We start from the raw sequence: 17,685 nt of genomic DNA on the forward strand, positions 1-17,685 counted from the left end.
GTGAGCCACAACTACTGAAGCCCGTGCGCCTAGAGCCCGTGCCTCGTAACAAAGAGAAGCCACCACAATGAGAAGCCCGCGCACCGCAACGAAGAGTGGCCCCCGCTCGCTGCAACTAGAGAAAGCCCGCACGCAGCAACGAAGACCCAGTGCAGCCAAAAATAAAGTAAATTAATTAATTAATTAAAAAAAAAAAAAACAGACCTTCAGACATATACAAAGTGAACAGACTTGTGCAGCGGGTCCTCCACGGCAACAGTTACCAACATTCTGCTTTTCTACCTTCCCCTCTTCCAATCTCTTACTGTTGTGGTTGTTAGTTGCATATTTCTTTTCTTTAGGTAAAATGTAGAGGCACTGAATTGCACACATCTTCCAATTAGCAAAATGTACCGTACTTCAGTTAGCACAATTTTGTACGTGCTGTCCTATTTTCTTCTTTTTGTGTTATCTTTGTTTTCTTGCTTTTCTAACAATGAGCAGACAGTGTTTATAATAAGGGGGAAAAGACCAGTAAAATGATGATTAACACGTTTAAGATGTTCCTGTGGGCTGGTGCCCTGTCCCCTCGATTCAGCGACGAGCAGCGATTCACTGTGCTTTTTTGCACACCCCTCCTGAGTAGCCAAGTCTCCTAGCAGCCTGGGGAAGGCCGGGTGGCCTTCTCGTGGGAGGAGGAGCCCCAGCAATACGACCCACGAGCACAGCTGGGCGCAGGGCCAGCAGCCCTAAGTCTGGTCCCCGCACCTCCTGGGGAACCCCAGCGCTGCCAGGTCCACAAGAACCTCCATCTTCACCGGGACAGTGGGAGGGAGCCTCTCGGCGACCCCACCTGGGCCAGCGCAAGGCTGGTTGAGGCTCCTAATCCGCCTGGGGAGGCTGGCCCGGGGGAGAGGTTGCCTTAGCGACCAGCGGAGGCTCCTCCCAGGGTGACTGCGGGTGGCCACGTCGCCTGGTAACCAGGTGGCAGCGTCCCTTGAGCCAGGACCATGCAGCTGCACGCAGCCCTGTGTGGCTTCTCCCAGGCCTGCGGGACCCCTGGGGCCCTGTCCTTAATCCCCAGGACCAGGACAGCTGCCTGTCTCCAGTCACAATGAACATTGTTCTCTCCAGGTGAGCAGCCCCACCCCCACACTGGCCTGGGTTGGGAGGGAGGGGGCGGCCGGGTTTTCCGGGCCAGACGCACCAAGACAGATGGGGCCGCCTGGACTGCTGGGGTGGGGGCAGTGGTAAGGATGCTCTCCCGCCCACACCACGCCCACCTGGAGGTCTAGAGACCATGGAGGCTTCCAGAATCTGGCCTCTGTCTGCTTCTCCAGCATTTTTGCCCACAGCCCTGGGGTAGCTAAATTCACAGGGGCCACCCCAACTTCCCTCACTCATCTCTACCTGGGAAACCCCTCTTCATACCTCAAAACCCCATCAGGCATCACCCCCTCTGTGGAATTATCCCCGACCCCACTGCCTGCAGCCTGAATCTACCACTGCCTTCTCAACTCGCCCCTTACCCAGTTGTTTCCACGCCTGGCTCCTCTGGGGCTCACAAACTCGAGGGTGCCCCTGGACCACCTGATGGGCTTCTTTAAAAATGCAGCTCCCTGGACCTCGCTCACAGGGAGTCTGGCGGAGAGTGGGCTGGGATTCTGCAGGCTTAACTTGTGTCCCAGGCGATTCTGATTGAGGGGGTCCAAGGACCCCATGTGGAGGGGCAGGCACTGCGGCCGGCTGTGTGACCTGGAGCAAGATGCTTCACCTCTCTGGTCTCCGTTTACCTTGTTTGCACATAATACACACGATGCGCACGGCAAACTGTAAAGGGCTGCACCAGTTAGGGTTTGTTAGGAGGACAAAGGGCCCTCCTCCCAGCTTCCAGCTTTAGAGATGTGATTACAGGGCTGCACAGGTTGGGGGCTTTGGTCATACAGAGAGAGGACGGGGCAGTGACCACCTGGGTGGGACGAGGGGTGAGGAGAGGGTGCAGTGGGGCGAGAGGGAGGCGACTGTCTGAGGCTGTGCCCGCTTTACTGTCTCAGGAAGATGAAATCCAGCAGGTCCTTCACTCACTCTGTATTTTTTCATGGAACACCTGCGATGGGCAGGCCCCAGGCTAGTGGCACATAAAGATGAGTCAGCAAGCTCCCCCCACCCCTGACCCAGAAAGATGCAGAGGGTGACAGAAACCAAGCACAACAGGAAGTCATACATGGTGATAAATGGCATGCCAGGAGGACAAACTAAAGGTTCAGGGCTGGGGGAGGGAGGAGGGACCCACGGGCGGAGCATGGGGTCTTTAGGGCAGTGAGACTTCTCTACGACATTGTGATGGCAGGGCACTGAGCACTTGTCAAAATCCACGGAATGTAGAACACCAAGAGGGAACCCTCATGTAAACGAGGGACTTTAGTTAATAAGAATGTGTCACTATTGGTTCACCTTTTGTAACAAAGGTCGGGCACTAAAGGGAAGCTGTTGATAATAGGGAAACCCTGCGTGCCGGGGAGGGGGTATGTAGGAACCCTGTGTACTTTCCACTCAGTTTTTCTGTAAACCTAAAACTGGTCCCCCCACCCCCCAAAAAAGTTTATTAATAAAACTTTACGATGTAGAGAAGGGAGAGAATTTCAACAGCTCGGGGAAAAGATAGAATCTGGGGATTTCAGAGAGAAGAGGTCCTTGCAGCTCAGCATGGTTGGAATACAGACCGACTCTGCTGGGAAGAAAAAGCCCCTGTAAAGGGCCCCAGGGTGGGAAAGGCCAGGTTAGGAGCCAAGCCCACGTCTGCACTCCTGCCTGGCCACTGACCAGCCCTGTGACCCTGCTGGTCTCCCGCATCTGCCTTGACGGCCTGACCCGGGGACTCCGGGCATTATCCTGGGGACCGAACGCCTGGCCTGGGTTTGCCACCTAGGAGGAGGGCGGTGGGTGGGTGACCCCTGCTTCGCTGTCGTGACCTGGCCGGGCGTCCCTGCCCAGCACGGCTCCTCAGGCCCCCACCTCCCCAGGGACAGCAGGTGCGGGTGATGGAGGACACGGTGACCAACGCCGAGAAGCACTTCGGCCAGTTCTGCTCGCTGCCGGCCGCCTACACCCGCAAGACAGCCTGGCTGCGGGACAAGGCCGACCCACTGGTCAAGACGCTCACCGACTTCGCCGACACGGAGAACCCGGAGGTGCGGGCCGCCCTGAGGAACTTCGCCGAGGACCTGGCCAAAGTGCAGGATTACCGGCAGGCCGAGGTGAGCGAGTGGCCCCGGCGGACCCATTTCCCGGGGGGGATCTGAGGGTTGGAGCCGCCTGGCAGGGTCCACAGTCAGCGGACGCATCTCCTCCAAAGGTGTCCCCAGAGTGCGGACACTCACATCACTCCCTCCCCTGGGTCACACCTCAGTTTACAGGAATGAGAGCCTAGAGGCTTGCAGAGAGCAAGGAGGCTGCCGGGGGTTAGGGAAAGAATTAAAAATAAAAATCCCTATGTGGCAGATATACGATGGAATACTACTCAGCCATAAAAAAGAAGGAAATAATGCCATTTGCAGCAACATGGATGGACCTAGAGATTATCATACTACGTGAAGTAAGTCAGACAGAGAAAGACAAATACCATATGATATCACTTTCATGTGGAATCTAAAATATGACACAAATGAACTTATCTACGAAACAGAAACAGACTCACAGACACGGAGCACAGACTTGTGGTTGCCAAGGGGGAGGGAGCATTGGGGAGGGAAGGGTTAGGAGTTTGGGATAAAAAAAATAATAATAAAAATAAAATAAATTAAAACAAAACTCCAGCCAGCCCAGAAAAATCCTCTCTGCGATGGTAGAAAAGAATGAAACAGCTTTTCTATCGAATAAGCGTTAAGCCAGAAGGTAATGCACATCACAGGCGATTGAATAAGTGATGGCAAAGACAGAGAAACCTCACTCCCCCTGAGGACAGGGAAGGGGACAGCACCCTTTGTCACACAGGACTTCCTAATTCCACCTGGCGACTGGGGGGGCCACCTGGGCTGGCTGATCATCTTTATCCAAAGAAAACTAAAACCTGATCTCTCTCTGACAAGCAGGTAGGTACAGCCGGGAGCCAGGTACCAGGCAAACTCCCTGCAGACACTGGCCTCCCAAAGTTTACAGTTCAGAGATGACTGGGCTTTCCTGCTTGTAAAACCAGCCAAGAGCTTTATATCCATCTCAAAGGGACAGAGAAAGGATTTACGACCGCAAGTTTTCTCAAAGGAATACTGTACCGAAAGGGAAGGGGTAAGTCCCTTTCGTTTTCGGCACTTGGGAAAATTATTTCTTCTTTAGGTTTGCGTTCACAAGAGCCATGAGCCACAATGGAGGAGCAGGAAGGGGCTGGGTGGGGACTCCAGCTCCCCTGGCCCATCGGGCAAACCAGACTCCCAGGGGACCCCATCCTCCAGGCACCAGCCTCACCTGGGAACCTGTTAGAAAAATGCAGATTCTTGGGCTGCACCCTGGACCTGCTGAGTCAGAACCTCTGGGGTGGTGCCTGGGGATGAGGGTTTTAAGGAGCCCCTGGGGGGACTCCTACACCTGTTCTACTGTGACACCCACAGGGTAAGTGCTTAGTCCACACTAGCTTTAACTGTGACCATTGCTACCTGTACTGACACTGTTTATCCTCGTGTCTAGTGTTAGGCTTGGCACACAGGCACTGACTCAGGGGCGTGAGGTGTCCCCCTCGCCGACCCTGCCATGTCCCTGGGGGCTGCACAGCGCAGTCAGCTCTGAATTCCCTGCTAGTCTGTGTTCCAGGTGGATCTGTCAGCGTCCCTGGTGAGAGCTCAAGGCAGTCTGGAGAAATGAAATAGCGCTGGGTCCCATCCAGTTGCTAAAAAACCCTGGGCGGGTACACTCCTTATACCCATTGTACAGGCCAGGAAACAGGGCTCAGCGAGATGAAATGTGTCGCCCGCGCTCGCAACCCCAAGGTGGGAGGAGGGCCCACCGTGCAGCTCTGGACATGCAGACAGCGCTCTGTAAATGCAGGCCAGGGGCCGTGCAGCCCCCCACCATCTCCCTGGTTCCACCTGCTCGGACTCTGTATGTCCACGTGCCCCCAGGTCGAGAGGCTGGAGACCAAGGTGGTCAACCCTCTGAAGCTCTACCCAGATAAAGCAGACCCAGGTGAACAAGGGCACGGCACTGCGGCGTGGGCCACGCGGGGGGCTGGGGCCCCAGGAAACCACCCTCCTCCTTCCGTAGGCTGAGATCAAGAAATTCAAACACGTCTGGAACAACGAGCTCAAACAACTGGAAAAGCTGGAGAAACTGAGGCAGAAGTCCCATTCAGAGAGACAGACCATCGTATCCTTCCCGAGGCAGGGGCTGGGGGGCGGTGAGGCCGGGGCCCTACGTCACCGTGCCCCCTCCAGGGGGGCTGCTGGCTAACCTGAATCCCTAACAGCACCTGTTTCAGTCCCAGGTGAGCGTCACAAGTCTGTCTGGGGAAGGCAGGCTCGCACGCAGGTAATGAACGGCCTCACAAAATGGCGAGGTGAGCTTTACGTGGGCGGGTGTGTGCAGGGCCCTGGGCTTAGGACAGGGGAGTCAGAGGCTCTGGGAGAGCCAGCCATCGGCTGGGGCTCAGGAGACCTGGGTTCCGTGCCATCAGCGATGCTACTCGGCGAGTCAGAGAGACACCCCCCTCCACAGCCTGCTTCCTTGCCAGGGTCACCCACTCACTGCTCACAGGAGGTGGGTACTTCTAGATGCGGAAACTGAGAAAGTGACTTGCCCAAGGCCACACAGAGAGCGGAGGGGCAACCCCCAACTCAGCTCTGCAGGCGTCTGGCTCTGAAATCCAGCTTCGTCACGTGCCAGGCCTGCTGTGGAGTCAGGCCGTATAGATGCCAATCAAAGCAACCAATAAGTTAATTACCTAAAATCGTTCCACATGCGGGAATTAATCATCAGCGACTGTGGAGTACCTGTCATAGCAGTAGTTCAGCTGAGCCCACTCTCCTTCTTGCAACAATCCTGCAAAGCAGGCCTTACAGCCATCCCCTGTTTGCAGGCAAGCACAATGAGGCTCAGAGGGGTTCAGTGACTTGCCTGAGGTCATACAGCTAACAAGAGAGTCTGTCCAAGCAGCAGCTGCTCCTTTTGCTGTGGTCCTACTCGGCCATTCCTTCCACAACCAAATTGGCAAGAGACGCCCACGACGCAGGACAGCTGGCCCAAGGGTGGGGCGAAGGGACAGAGAATGATCCAGAATGGAGCCCCCGTGACACTTTCTATCTCCGGGGCCAGGCGGAGACCAGCGTGCAGAGGGCCTCGGTGGATGCCAGCCGCACCTCCCACCAGCTGGAGGAGACGGTGGATGCATTCCAGGAGCAGTTGAACCTCCAGGTAGGGGTGGTCGGTCCCTGGTCGGAAGTACTCTGGGCTGCCCCGCAGGCGAGCTCTGGTGTGTGTGCACCTGTGTGTGTGTGCGTGCATGTGTGTTCCCTGTGCGAGTGTGTGTGTGTGAGCTTGTGCCTGCTCGGCTCTCAGGGCCCTGACTCCCCGGACAGTTCATCCTGGCTTCCTCCTGGCCGCGGCGGGTAGAGGCCGGCTGCTCGGGCAGCTGTCTTGCTCAGCTGTGCTGCCCGGAAGCCAGCAGTGGCAGCCGTGTGGTCTCAGCACCCGGCCAAGCTCCCCGCCTGCCAGGAGAACTGGGCAGAGTCTGTCCCCCCAGCCCCTGCCTTTGCGCACAGGATCCACAGGACCCTCCTCCTTTCCTCTGCACAGCCCCAGTGGCACAAATCCTTCCTCTCTCCACCCCGACACACCCAGAGCCCCGGGCCCAGAACCCCAGCTCTTACAAGAGGCCTCAGGGAGGCAGGGTCTTTAAGGGCAAGATGGTCACAGAGACTCCTGCACCCACTCCTGCCCCCCTGCCACTTTAGTCCACTTTCCAAACTGCAGTCCCAAGAATCTCACAAAAGGCAGCTCTGATTTGTCACTCCTGGGTTTAACACCCTCCTGTACGTCCCTCGTTCCAAGGAAAAAGGCTGAAATCCTCCCCAAGGTTTCGAAGCCCCAGCCCCGCCCTCCAGCCTTGTTTTGGACACACCACTCCAAGCTCGAGTGCACCAAAGCCTTTTATACCCCAGGGCCTTTGCACAGGCTGTGTCCTCTACCAGGAGGGCTCTGCCCTTACTCTGCATCGAGTTCACACCTGCTGTCCTTCAGAGAAACTCACCTGGACCCCCAAACCTGGTCCGACCAACTGTTAACACTCTCTGCTCTGCTCCCTCTGGGGGCAGTTATCCCAGGGGGTGGATTCATTGTATCTTTAATTCACTCGTGAATCTCACAGATGTTGAATACACACCTATTATGTGCCAGGCGCTATGCCTGAAGCTGAGGACACCATAGCCAGCAAAGCAAGGCCCTGTCCTCACAGAGCTGACACCCTTGGGAGAGAGAGTTCACGCAGACCCCGTGATGGTGGAGAGCAGGGGAGAACTCACTGCCCCACGCCACCTCCCATACTGCATGTCGAAGCCACAGAGCAGACCCCCTGCCTGCCACGTCCCCTCCTGGGTCCTGGGCACCAGGTCTAGGGCCTGGCACTCGGTGGGTACTCAGTAAACATTGGGATAATGAAAGAATGAACGAACGAAGCGAGTGAAATAGTGGTAATTACTGCTCGAGCATCCACATTGCAGGCAGAACCTAAAACCACCAGCAGACCATTATCAAGCACCTGATGTTTTTGAGGCCAGCGAGAGCACACAAGGTTCTGCACTGTTGAGGGCCAACAGAAGCATGCAATTTAACATGGGCATCCTTTAAAATTGGGGGAATTCATTTGTAAGAGACGCTTATCCAAACCTCCAAATGTTAAAAGAGATAAAAGTCCAAACTTGAAATAATCATTACCACTATATCAGTTTTAGGTCACGATTCTAATGAAATATCTACAAAATAACTCTCTGGCTCCTCTAAAAGAATGTAAGCCATGCTTTCAAGCAGCGGTTCACTCACCTGAGCGTGCGTCAGAAACGCCCTGGCGGGCTCCTTAAAACGCAGACGGTGGGCCCACCCTGGCGTCCCATCCAGTGGGCCTGGGTGGGCCGAAGAATGTGCATCTCTGACAAGCTCCCAGGTGAGGCTGGTGTTGACGAGGGGCCCGCAGGTCGAGAGCCGCGGCACTCACTGAATCTCTCGTAGGGCTTTGTGAACTGGGACCACTCCTGTGCTTCCCGTGCAGACGAATAAATTGAGGCCTGAGAGGATACGTCATTTCCTCGGGGCCACAGGCCGGCAAAGGGCAGGACGAGGCCTGTTCTTGTCACCAGCACTGCCTCCCGGGGGCAGGACGGGAGGAGGCAGGAGGCAGGGATTCCCAGCACAGTCTGCGGCCTCCTCGCCCCTTCCTTCTCCCAGGTGGCCTAGCGGCTTCCTCTGGCCCGCCTCTTCCAGGTGCTTCCCACGTGACAGGAAGAGGTGTGTTTCCAAACTGCAGGCTCCTCCCCCAACAGCAAGCCTGTGTCCTGCTGGGGCCGATCACGTTGAAGGAGTTTGTGCTGAGCCCAGCACACGGTGGGAGGTTGTGCTGGGCCCTACACACAGTGGGAGGTTGTGCTGGGCCCTACACACAGTGGGAGCTTGTGCTGGGCCCAGCACACAGTGGGAGCTTGTGCTGGGCCCTACACACAGTGGGAGCTTGTGCTGGGCCCAGCATGTAGGAGGGGCCTGACACACAGTAGGAGCCTGTGCTGGACTTGACACACAGCAGGAGTTTCCCCTCAGGTCTGGCACACAGTAGGAGCTTGTGCTGGGCCCAGCACGCAGTAGAAGCCCTCACTGGAGCCGGACACGCAGTAGGAGCTCTGTGAGAGCTCACTGAGCCAAGCTGAACCATCTGATCAAGAGAAGCCAACGTCTCCATCACTAATAATGTTTTGACAAGCTGGCTTATCAGGTTGTGGGGCTTCTGGGCTAGTAGCATCCCCTCCCCTTCCCCTAAGACCCACTTCCAGCCTGTGGGTGACAGAGGCTGAAAGTTTGTAGCCATCAACCTGACCTCAGAATGAGAGAAGCACAAGCTGAGTGGAGGAGCCCAGGTTGACAGAGCTGAGAAAAGGATGCCCCTCAGAAAGTCCACAAGGCCTCACACATTTCTGGAACAATCTCTGTGCAAGGCAGCTTTGGAACTATGGGAATGCATTATCTGTTCAACAAAAATTAATTATTTAGAAATAATATATTGAAATTCCACACCTAGGACCTGCCCTGCAAGGACAACCTAAGCCCCCGCCCACCCCACCCCCCCAACAATTGGTCCATGTCGAAATGACCCCAGGACAGTCCTTCTGACAGTGTTACTTATGTGATCTGGGCTTCTCTCCCCAAAGAAAATTTTTTCGGACTTTGTGACCATTGAGATGGTCTTCCATGCCAAAGCGGTGGAGGTGTATTCCAGTGCCTTCCAGACCCTGGAGAGCTACGACCTGGAGAGAGATCTGGAGGTGGGTCACAGACATCCCATCTCCTATTTGGGGGGTGGGGCTGAATTGGAGGTTGTTTTTGTCTTTTTTTTTTATTGAAGTCTAGTTGATTTACAATGCTGTGCCAATCTCTGCTGTACAGCAGAGTGACTCAGTTTTACACATACGACATTCTTTTTTTAAATATTCTTTTCCATTATGGTTTATCCCAGGAGATCCGATATAGTCCCCTGTGCTCTACAGTAGGACCTTGTTGTTTATCCATTCTATATGTAGTAGTTTGCATCCGCTAATCCCAAACTCCTAGGCCATCCCTCTCCCTCCCACCCTCCCCCTTGGCAACCACAAGTCTGATGTCTCTGTCTGTGAGTCTGTTTTGTAGATAACTTCATTTGTGCTATATTTTAGATTCCACATATAAGTGATATCATATGGTAGTTGTCTTTCTCTGTCTTGACTTACTTCACTTAGTATGATAATCTCTAGTTGCATCTATGTTGCTGCAAATGGCATTATTTTGTTCTTTTTTATGGCTGAGTCGTTGGTTTTGTCTTGATAGAAGCAGTTTTTGTTGGCCACATTTTGCAGTTTCTCGAACTTTGAAGGCTCATTGTAATGAACTGTTTTAAATATCTGCCCCTGGGCGCCGAACCAGAGGCGGGGAATTTCCCCAACACGGTCTCTCTGGACCATCCACGTACATCATCATCACCTGGGTGCTTAAAAACAAATGAATCAACAACAAAAAGCATCTCCAGGCTGATGCCTGCTGTACTTCGGAGGTAGACAAAGCGCTTATTACCCTCACCTGATGTGATTAGGATCTAGAAAAAGCCATCCCAGTTATCTATAATGTGCTGCGCCACACCTCGTGGTGTAAAGCAGCGGTCGTTTACCGGGATTATCTTCTGTGGCTCTAGGATTGGTGGGTTCAGCTGGGCTGTCCTCACTCGGGTCTTTCAGCCAATCCGTAGCTGGGGCTGGAGCTGTTTCCAAGGCTTCCTCGCCCGTGTGTGGTAGATGATGGCTGTCATCTGGGTCCAGGATGGGCCACGTGATTCGCAGAGTTCAGGGCAAAATGAAGACGTGGGCCCTTTGTTCAATAATTATTAAGAATTCCAAGATGGCAGAGTCCTTCTGAGCTGGGGGCCCTGGGCAACTGCATGAGCTGTACCCCAGTGAGGCCCATCCCGTCTGGGTCCGCAGTGGGGTCTGCAGCCTGAATAACTGCCCACGGCCTCTCCATGGGGCGTGGACTTCCTCACACCATGGCAGCTGGTCCAAGAGTGAGCATCAGAGAATTACACTGTGTCACCTTCTGTGACCTAACCTCCGAAGAAACTGAGCATCCTATCTGCCACATTCTGTTCCTTAGAAGTGCGTCATTAAGGCCGTATTCAAGGGGAGGAGAATTATAGTCCAGCTCCTGATGGGAGAAGTGTCAAAGAATTTGTGGATGAGCTTTAAAACCATCATAGGAGGGTCAATGAAGATTGGCTGGGCTCTGGTGCATTCACTCAACTCTACTTTGTTTTGGTCGGGGGGCAGTGTGATCTCTAATCTTCCTGCGTGACTATGGACGTGTTACCTTGCCTCTGGGCCTCAGTTTTCCCATCTGTAAAATGGGATGACAATGCCCACTTACCGCTCTGCAGTAGATCATATGGAATAAGAAACAGGAGACTCCTGGTGCAGGTGGGGGTCCCTGCAGTTACCTGTGCACCGGCCTTCTTATCCCACTTCTTTCTTTCCCACTGGCACCCCTTTGTTTCCTGACCAGATCCAACCCTCCTGGCAGGATTTTAGAGCCAAGATGCATGGAGTTTATGGGCGTTATGACACTTGGCTGCTCACGGACAACACCCTGTCCCCGGCTGTCCCATGGTTTCTCGCCCAGGTGAGCACTGGGGGTGGGGCGTAACACCTGTGACAAGGTGAAGTGACCAGAGCCCAGAGGCCGGCTGAGAACTCAGGTCTGAGAAGGGAGTGCTGCTTGGGGAGTGGGAGGGTGGCCCTGAATCTGACCTGGACCTGCCTGAAGCAGACTCAGGGAACCACAGTGTGGGGGGATGAGGGGCATCTCATGCTTTCTGAATAATTCTCTTGAAAGGCAGAGGAGGAAGTATGGTCCCCAGCCAGACTGCCTGGGTCCAAACCCACTGCTCCCAAGCTGTGTGACCCTGGGAAAGTTCCTTAACCTCTCTGTGCCTTAGATTCCTCACCTGCAAAGTGGGGCCAATGATAGTAACCCTCTCAAAGGGCTGTGGTATTAGGCGAACACATCTACCCGAAACATTTAGGAAACAATGCTTGTCACTGTCGTTATTATTTTAAATTTATTTATTTATTTATTTTTGGCTGTGTTGGGTCTTCGCTTCTGTGCGAGGGCTCTCCCCAGTTGCGGCAAGCGGGGGCCACTCTTCATCGCGGTGCGCGGGCCTCTCACTATCGTGGCCTCTCTTGTTGCGGAGCACAGGCTCCAGACGCGCAGGCTCAGTAATTGTGGCTCACGGGCCTAGTTGCTCCGCGGCATGTGGGATCTTCCCAGAGCAGGGCTCGAACCCGTGTCCCCTGCATTGGCAGGCAGACTCTCAACCACTGCGCCACCAGGGAAGCCCCTGTCGTTATTATTATTGCTGTTGTTGCTGTGATGATGATGATTTTGTTATTGTTGTTGTTATATATTTTTTTTATTTAGAGCAGAGCACCATACAGAGCCAGAGAAAAGCAGCAGCCAGTGAGGACAACTCTGCCGAGGAGGACCCCGTGGAGGACCTCAGGGGACAGGGGCAGGGGCCCCATCAGTAGGACGAGAACTCCCCAGTCAGGAAAAGGGGGCTGAGGCTGGATGCTCAGAGGCTCCGCCGTGTGCAAGTCCCGTGTCCTCTGGGTCCCGCTTTCCTCATCTGTACGGCAGGAATCATATCACTCAGCTCACAGGCTGCTCTGGGGATCAAGGTGCCCAGAGGACACCTGGCACATAGCAGGTGTTCAGTAAACGTGGGTGCATCTCACCCTGACTCCTGCTGGGTCTCATTTCCTGTCTTATGACTGGGTTTCGGCGTGTTTAAGCCTGTGTTAACATGTGTTACCGAACCAAACTCGGGTCCATTTGCCTGCGTGCAGTAAAGCCAATTTACTGACACCAAGTTGTGGTGAAGGAAAGGGAAGGATTTTTTGCAGAGGCCAAGCAAAGAGTCCAGGCAGCTGGTGCTCAAAAGGTCCCAACTTCCCGATGGCTTTCAGGAAAGGTTTTTAAAGACAGGGTGAGGGAGGGGACTGTGGGGCGGCGTTATCAGCTCTTGGACATTTTTCTTTTTCTTTTTTTTTTTTTTCGGCTGCACCGTGCGACTTGTGGGATCTTAGTTCCCCAGTCAGAGATCGAACCCGGGCCCCCTGTAGTTGAAGCACAGAGTCCCTGGACCACCAGGGAAGTCCCTTGTGGACATTCTTCTGGTTGGCTGGTGGTGAGGTAACTGGGCGGCATACAGTTAACTTCTTCCACCTGTGGGGTTTCCGTACCTGCAAAACAGCTCAAAGGACATGGTGCAGAATATTATCTATAGCCCTTGAGGAGGAACTAAAGGTCCTTGGCTTTATTTAATGGCTGAACTCTTATTATTTTGTCTTGCTTGACTATTTTCCTTAGCTTCTGCATTTTCTCATTTCTCTGATTAAATTTATTCTTTGGAACTCGGGGAAGGCCTAGGAGGCTAAAGTTTTTCTACAAACAAGAGGCAGGTGGAGGACGTTGGTGGGGGGCGGGGGGGGGGGGTCTGTCCCGGGAAAGCCCCATAGAATCCTTATTGGTTGCAGGTGAATCATCTCCCAGGGCTGCCCTAACAAAGCACCACACTCTGGGGGCTTCAAACCACAGAAATCTATTCTCCCTCAGGCTGGAGTCCAAGATCAGGGTGCTGGCAGGGCTGGTTCCTTCTGGGGTCTGTGAGGAGAATCTCCAGGTGGTTCCCAGGCCATCCTAGGTGCTCCTTGGCTTGTAGACACATCACCCTGATCTCCGCCTTCATCTTCACATGGCGTCTCCCTGTGTGTGTGTCTCTGTGTCCAAATTTCCCCTTTTTATAAGGACACCAGTCATAGGATCAGGGGTCCACCCCATTCATCCTAACTAAATATATCTGCAAAGACTCTATTTCCAAATAAGGTCACATTGTGAGTACTGGGAGTTAGGACTTCAACACATGAGTTTTGGGGACACAATTCACCCAAACCATAGGGACGTGGTGTGCGGGGATGACCTTGGGATCAGGGATACATCACAGAAGTGGAGGAGGGGTGGGGGTCCGCAGGCTCAGCCGCCTGCCCGCCTGGGCCCCCTGGGTGTGCACATTTGGGGAGCAAATTCCTGACGGTGGCTGGGGGCATCTGAGCTCTGGGTCACTCGGCTCTCAGCTCACCTCTTGCTGCCTCCTAGAGACTTCTGCCAGGGAGAGGACGTCCTGCATCCGTTCAGGATAAACGCTATGCTCTGGAGCCAGCTGGCCCCTGATTTCATTCCCCACTGCAGGTACCATGATTTCCTCATCAGGAAAGTGGGAAACAAAACCTTCCTTGAGGGTGTGGCGAAAAGGGAACCCTCCTACACTGTTGGAGGGAATGTATTATAAACTGGTGCAGCCACTACGGAAAACAGTATGGAGGTTCTTTAAAAAATAGTGTTACCATATAATCCAGCAATCCCACTCCTGGGCATATATCCGGAGAAAACTAATTCAAGAAGATACATGCACCCCAATATTCTTTGCACACTATATACAATAGCCAAGATACAGAAGCAACCTAAATGTCCATTGACAGATGAATGGATAAAGATGTGGTACCTATATACAATGGAATACTACTCAGCCATAAAAAAGAATGAAATAATGCCATCTGCAGCAGCATGGATGGAACTAGAGATTATCACACTAAGTGAAGTAAGTCAGACAGAAAGACAAATATCATATGATATCTCTTACGTGTGGAATCTAAAATATGACACAAATGAACTGATCTACGAAACAAAAATAGACTCACAGACATAGAAAAAAACTTACGGTTACCAAAGGGTTAAAGGGGGGTGGCATAAATTAGGAGTATGGGATTAACAGATACACACTGCCATATGTAAAATAGATAAACAAGGTCCTACTATATAGCACAGGGGTATCTTGTAATAACATATAATGGAAAAAAATATGAAAAAGAATATGGATATGTATAACTGAATCACCTTGCTGTACACCAGAAGCTAACACAACATTGTAAGTTAGCTATATTTCGATAAAAAATTAAATTAAATTAAAAATACCCCAAACCTTTCTCATGGGATCATTGCAGGATTAACGTCTTCGCCACAGTGACTTTTATTACCCAAAATCCAACTCCAAGGCACCTCCTCTGGGAAGCCCACCCTGATTCAACCAGGAAGGACACTCACTCCAAAAATAACTAAAACATTCTATATTTCCTATATAATAATTTACAAAATAACCTTATCATAGATTGTATTATATATCATCACATTTTACAGTATATATTTTATCTGTTATATTTTCATACTCTAAGCATATATATGTGTGCACATGCACACACAGACAGACACACACAAATGTACCTTTTTTTAACCTCAGTTGTGTCTGAACCCCACTGATAGTTTCTGAAGGAAAATGACCTTGCTTCTTCATCTTGTGGTCCTGGAGCCTGGTGGCGCCTGGCACATAGTAGAGGCTCATTAAAGGTAAGTTGATGGCACAAGGGGCCTCTCCCCTCCCTCTCTGGCCCCAGCACCCCGAAGAGACCAATTGTTCCCAATTCCAGGGGTGGACATCGGCCAAGAGCTTCCCTGGCTCTCTCTGTGCTCATGGTCGCTTGGGAGTAGGGACAAAATTCCTAGCTCCTCTCTTTGGGGCCCAGAAGGTGGGAGGTGGGGTGAGCAGGGGTGGAAGAAGCATAACTTTTGGGGTCTCTTGCTTTCAGAGTCCCAGGCATTGAGGACAAACCCACCCCACTGCTTCCCAGTGCAACTCACGCAGGATCTGAGTACAGGAGAAAAGAGAGCACCTGCGGTCATTTCCTGTGACATTGAAAGATGACTTCATGAGTGAGAGGCTTGTTCCAAATATGGAAAGAGGGGAGATGCTTCTTTAGGGGAGCAGAAGCGTTTGTGGCACTGCGCAGGGGAGGTGGCTGCAGACAGAGGTGCTTGGCACGAATTTAAGGGACAAAAGGGTTACATGATCAGGGTGCCCTGGAAGTCTCAGTACAGTTTTAAGCGTCAATAAAGTCAGAAGTAGAAAGGTTACAATTTACAAAGAAACACCATTTGAATGCCTAATTGTTTAAATTTCTTTTATATTTAGTGTCATGAATTTTGAAGAATATGTTTTAAATGGATTCCTATAAAATTTAGAGAGAAGTTTGGTCGTTTTTCTCTTTCCTTAAATGGGCAGGACCCTTCCTACAGGTACATCTCCCGGGTTGATTTATTTCCTCATCGGGACAATGAGGAAAGAGATTGGAGTGAGAAGCACGTTTGCATTTCTCGCAGGAACCGCCTCGGATGGGTGATGTTTTCTCTCCCATTATATGGATGAAGAAACTGAGGTTCAAAGAACAATTTGGCAAAAGGCACGCAGTGGGTTCGTGGGGAGGTAGAATGGGACCCAGGCTTCTTTCCCAGGGCCACCCCACCCCGTGCTCGTCAGGGTCCTTGCTGCCTTCAGAGGGGTCCTTCCCTGTCACCAGGAGTTGCCTCTGAATCCAGCCCCTGGCCTTCAGCTGCTGGACTCTCCTGGCACCAGAGGAAAAGTCAGGTGTGAAGGCTTCTACCACCCGGGCCGGTCCTCCAGGCTGGGTGGGAGAACCAGGGACAGGGCAGTCCGGCCCCCGCCCCACTGAGCATCAGGGCACATACCCCAGCCCATCTCAGGTGGCCAGGCCAGGGCTGGGGGACCTGCCTGCACCTTCGCCCTGGGAACCATCCCACCCCGGGTCCCCTGGAACTGAGTCCACTGCTCCGGGTACCAAGGACCCTTCTTCTAGGCCCTGTGCTGGTTCTCAGGCTCACCTCCCAGATCTGTTAGTCTGGAGAGTTACAACATGGCTATTGACCTCTTATAATCAGAAAAAAAGAAAGCCCAACATTTCACAAAATACATGTGTCAAACCAAGTTGTTAGGGATGATGAAGGTGTCCTGTGTGTGTCAGGCGGGGGTGGTAATTGCGTTCTACTCACAGCCCCCCGACCCCCAAAAGCAAGAAGTGAGGCAGCTGAGGCTCAAAGGCAAGACCAGAATATCAGCTGGAAGGGGCTGGAGGCATCCTGGAGGCCAAGGCCCCTCCGTTCACTAACACACCCCCGGCGGTAACTCAGCGGAAGCTCCCTCTGCCCATCAGTTTGGCCACGACACACACACACGTCTGCACAAGACCCAGCTGCTCAGCCTAAGTGGGGAGAACGTCTATTTGACCCTAGAAAAAGGTGTTTTCTCTGTCGTCACTGAGAAGATTGCAAATTCTGTAAAAAAAAAAATGTGTTCACGGACATGTGAAAACAAAAATTCAACTGACTTCTTTTTTTTAAGATAATTTATTTCAGTTTCTGCCTTCTGACAATCTGAGGTGAAATATATAGACGGTTTTTTTTTTTTTCTTCACAGGAAACAGCTTTGATTTTAGCACTGTTCTGAGAGCTCGACCTTGAAACTTTCTCCACCTGAAAATATAGTTTGTAGAACATCACCTCGTGGGACACGAAATTGCATAAGTGTACATATAACATACCTGCATCACGGACCCCGACTTCTGGGCCACTAAGGGCAATGCGTGGATATGGCCAAGGCAAGTTCAGGTCCGAGACCAACGGGTGGGAGAGAAACAGGGGATGCACGTGGGAGACCCTCCTGAAGCCCCAGAGGCCACAGTTAGAACCACGAAGCTCTCGAGCTGACACATCTTAAGGGGAGGTACCTGCCATTTGAGTTCGAGCATTTCCTGCTGTTCAAGTGGTCAGCCCGTCCTTCTCAAGGCGTCCACGGGAACCTAAGCAAGCCTCCAGCACAGGGACAGATCAGGGCCCGCGTGTGCGGCCTGTGCGTGGGAACGGGGCCTGCTGAGCACGTCCCTTTCATTTTCGCGAGTGCACCATCCAGGACCAAGGTGGGGGGACAGGCACAGTCCCCCAGGGTCCGAGGGGCATCACCAGCAGGGGCCCTCC

The 17,685-nt window shown here is 52.7% G+C and overlaps 1 protein-coding gene across 1 annotated transcript; it reads left to right on the plus strand.

The window, feature by feature from the left end:
* Positions 1–1,093: 1,093 nt before the first annotated feature.
* On the plus strand, positions 1,094–12,386 carry CIBAR2 (CBY1 interacting BAR domain containing 2). Its single transcript, XM_057534374.1, is given in 10 exon segments — positions 1,094–1,120; positions 3,009–3,236; positions 5,091–5,134; positions 5,136–5,154; positions 5,233–5,334; positions 5,447–5,452; positions 6,280–6,378; positions 9,375–9,488; positions 11,266–11,377; positions 12,166–12,386. Coding segments are annotated over 10 exon segments (861 nt in total). The 3' UTR covers positions 12,276–12,386.
* The last annotated feature ends 5,299 nt before the right edge of the window (positions 12,387–17,685 follow it).

Source organism: Balaenoptera acutorostrata, chromosome 19 (genome assembly GCF_949987535.1).
Source record: "Balaenoptera acutorostrata chromosome 19, mBalAcu1.1, whole genome shotgun sequence".
In the NCBI taxonomy this organism is placed as follows: domain Eukaryota; kingdom Metazoa; phylum Chordata; class Mammalia; order Artiodactyla; family Balaenopteridae; genus Balaenoptera; species Balaenoptera acutorostrata.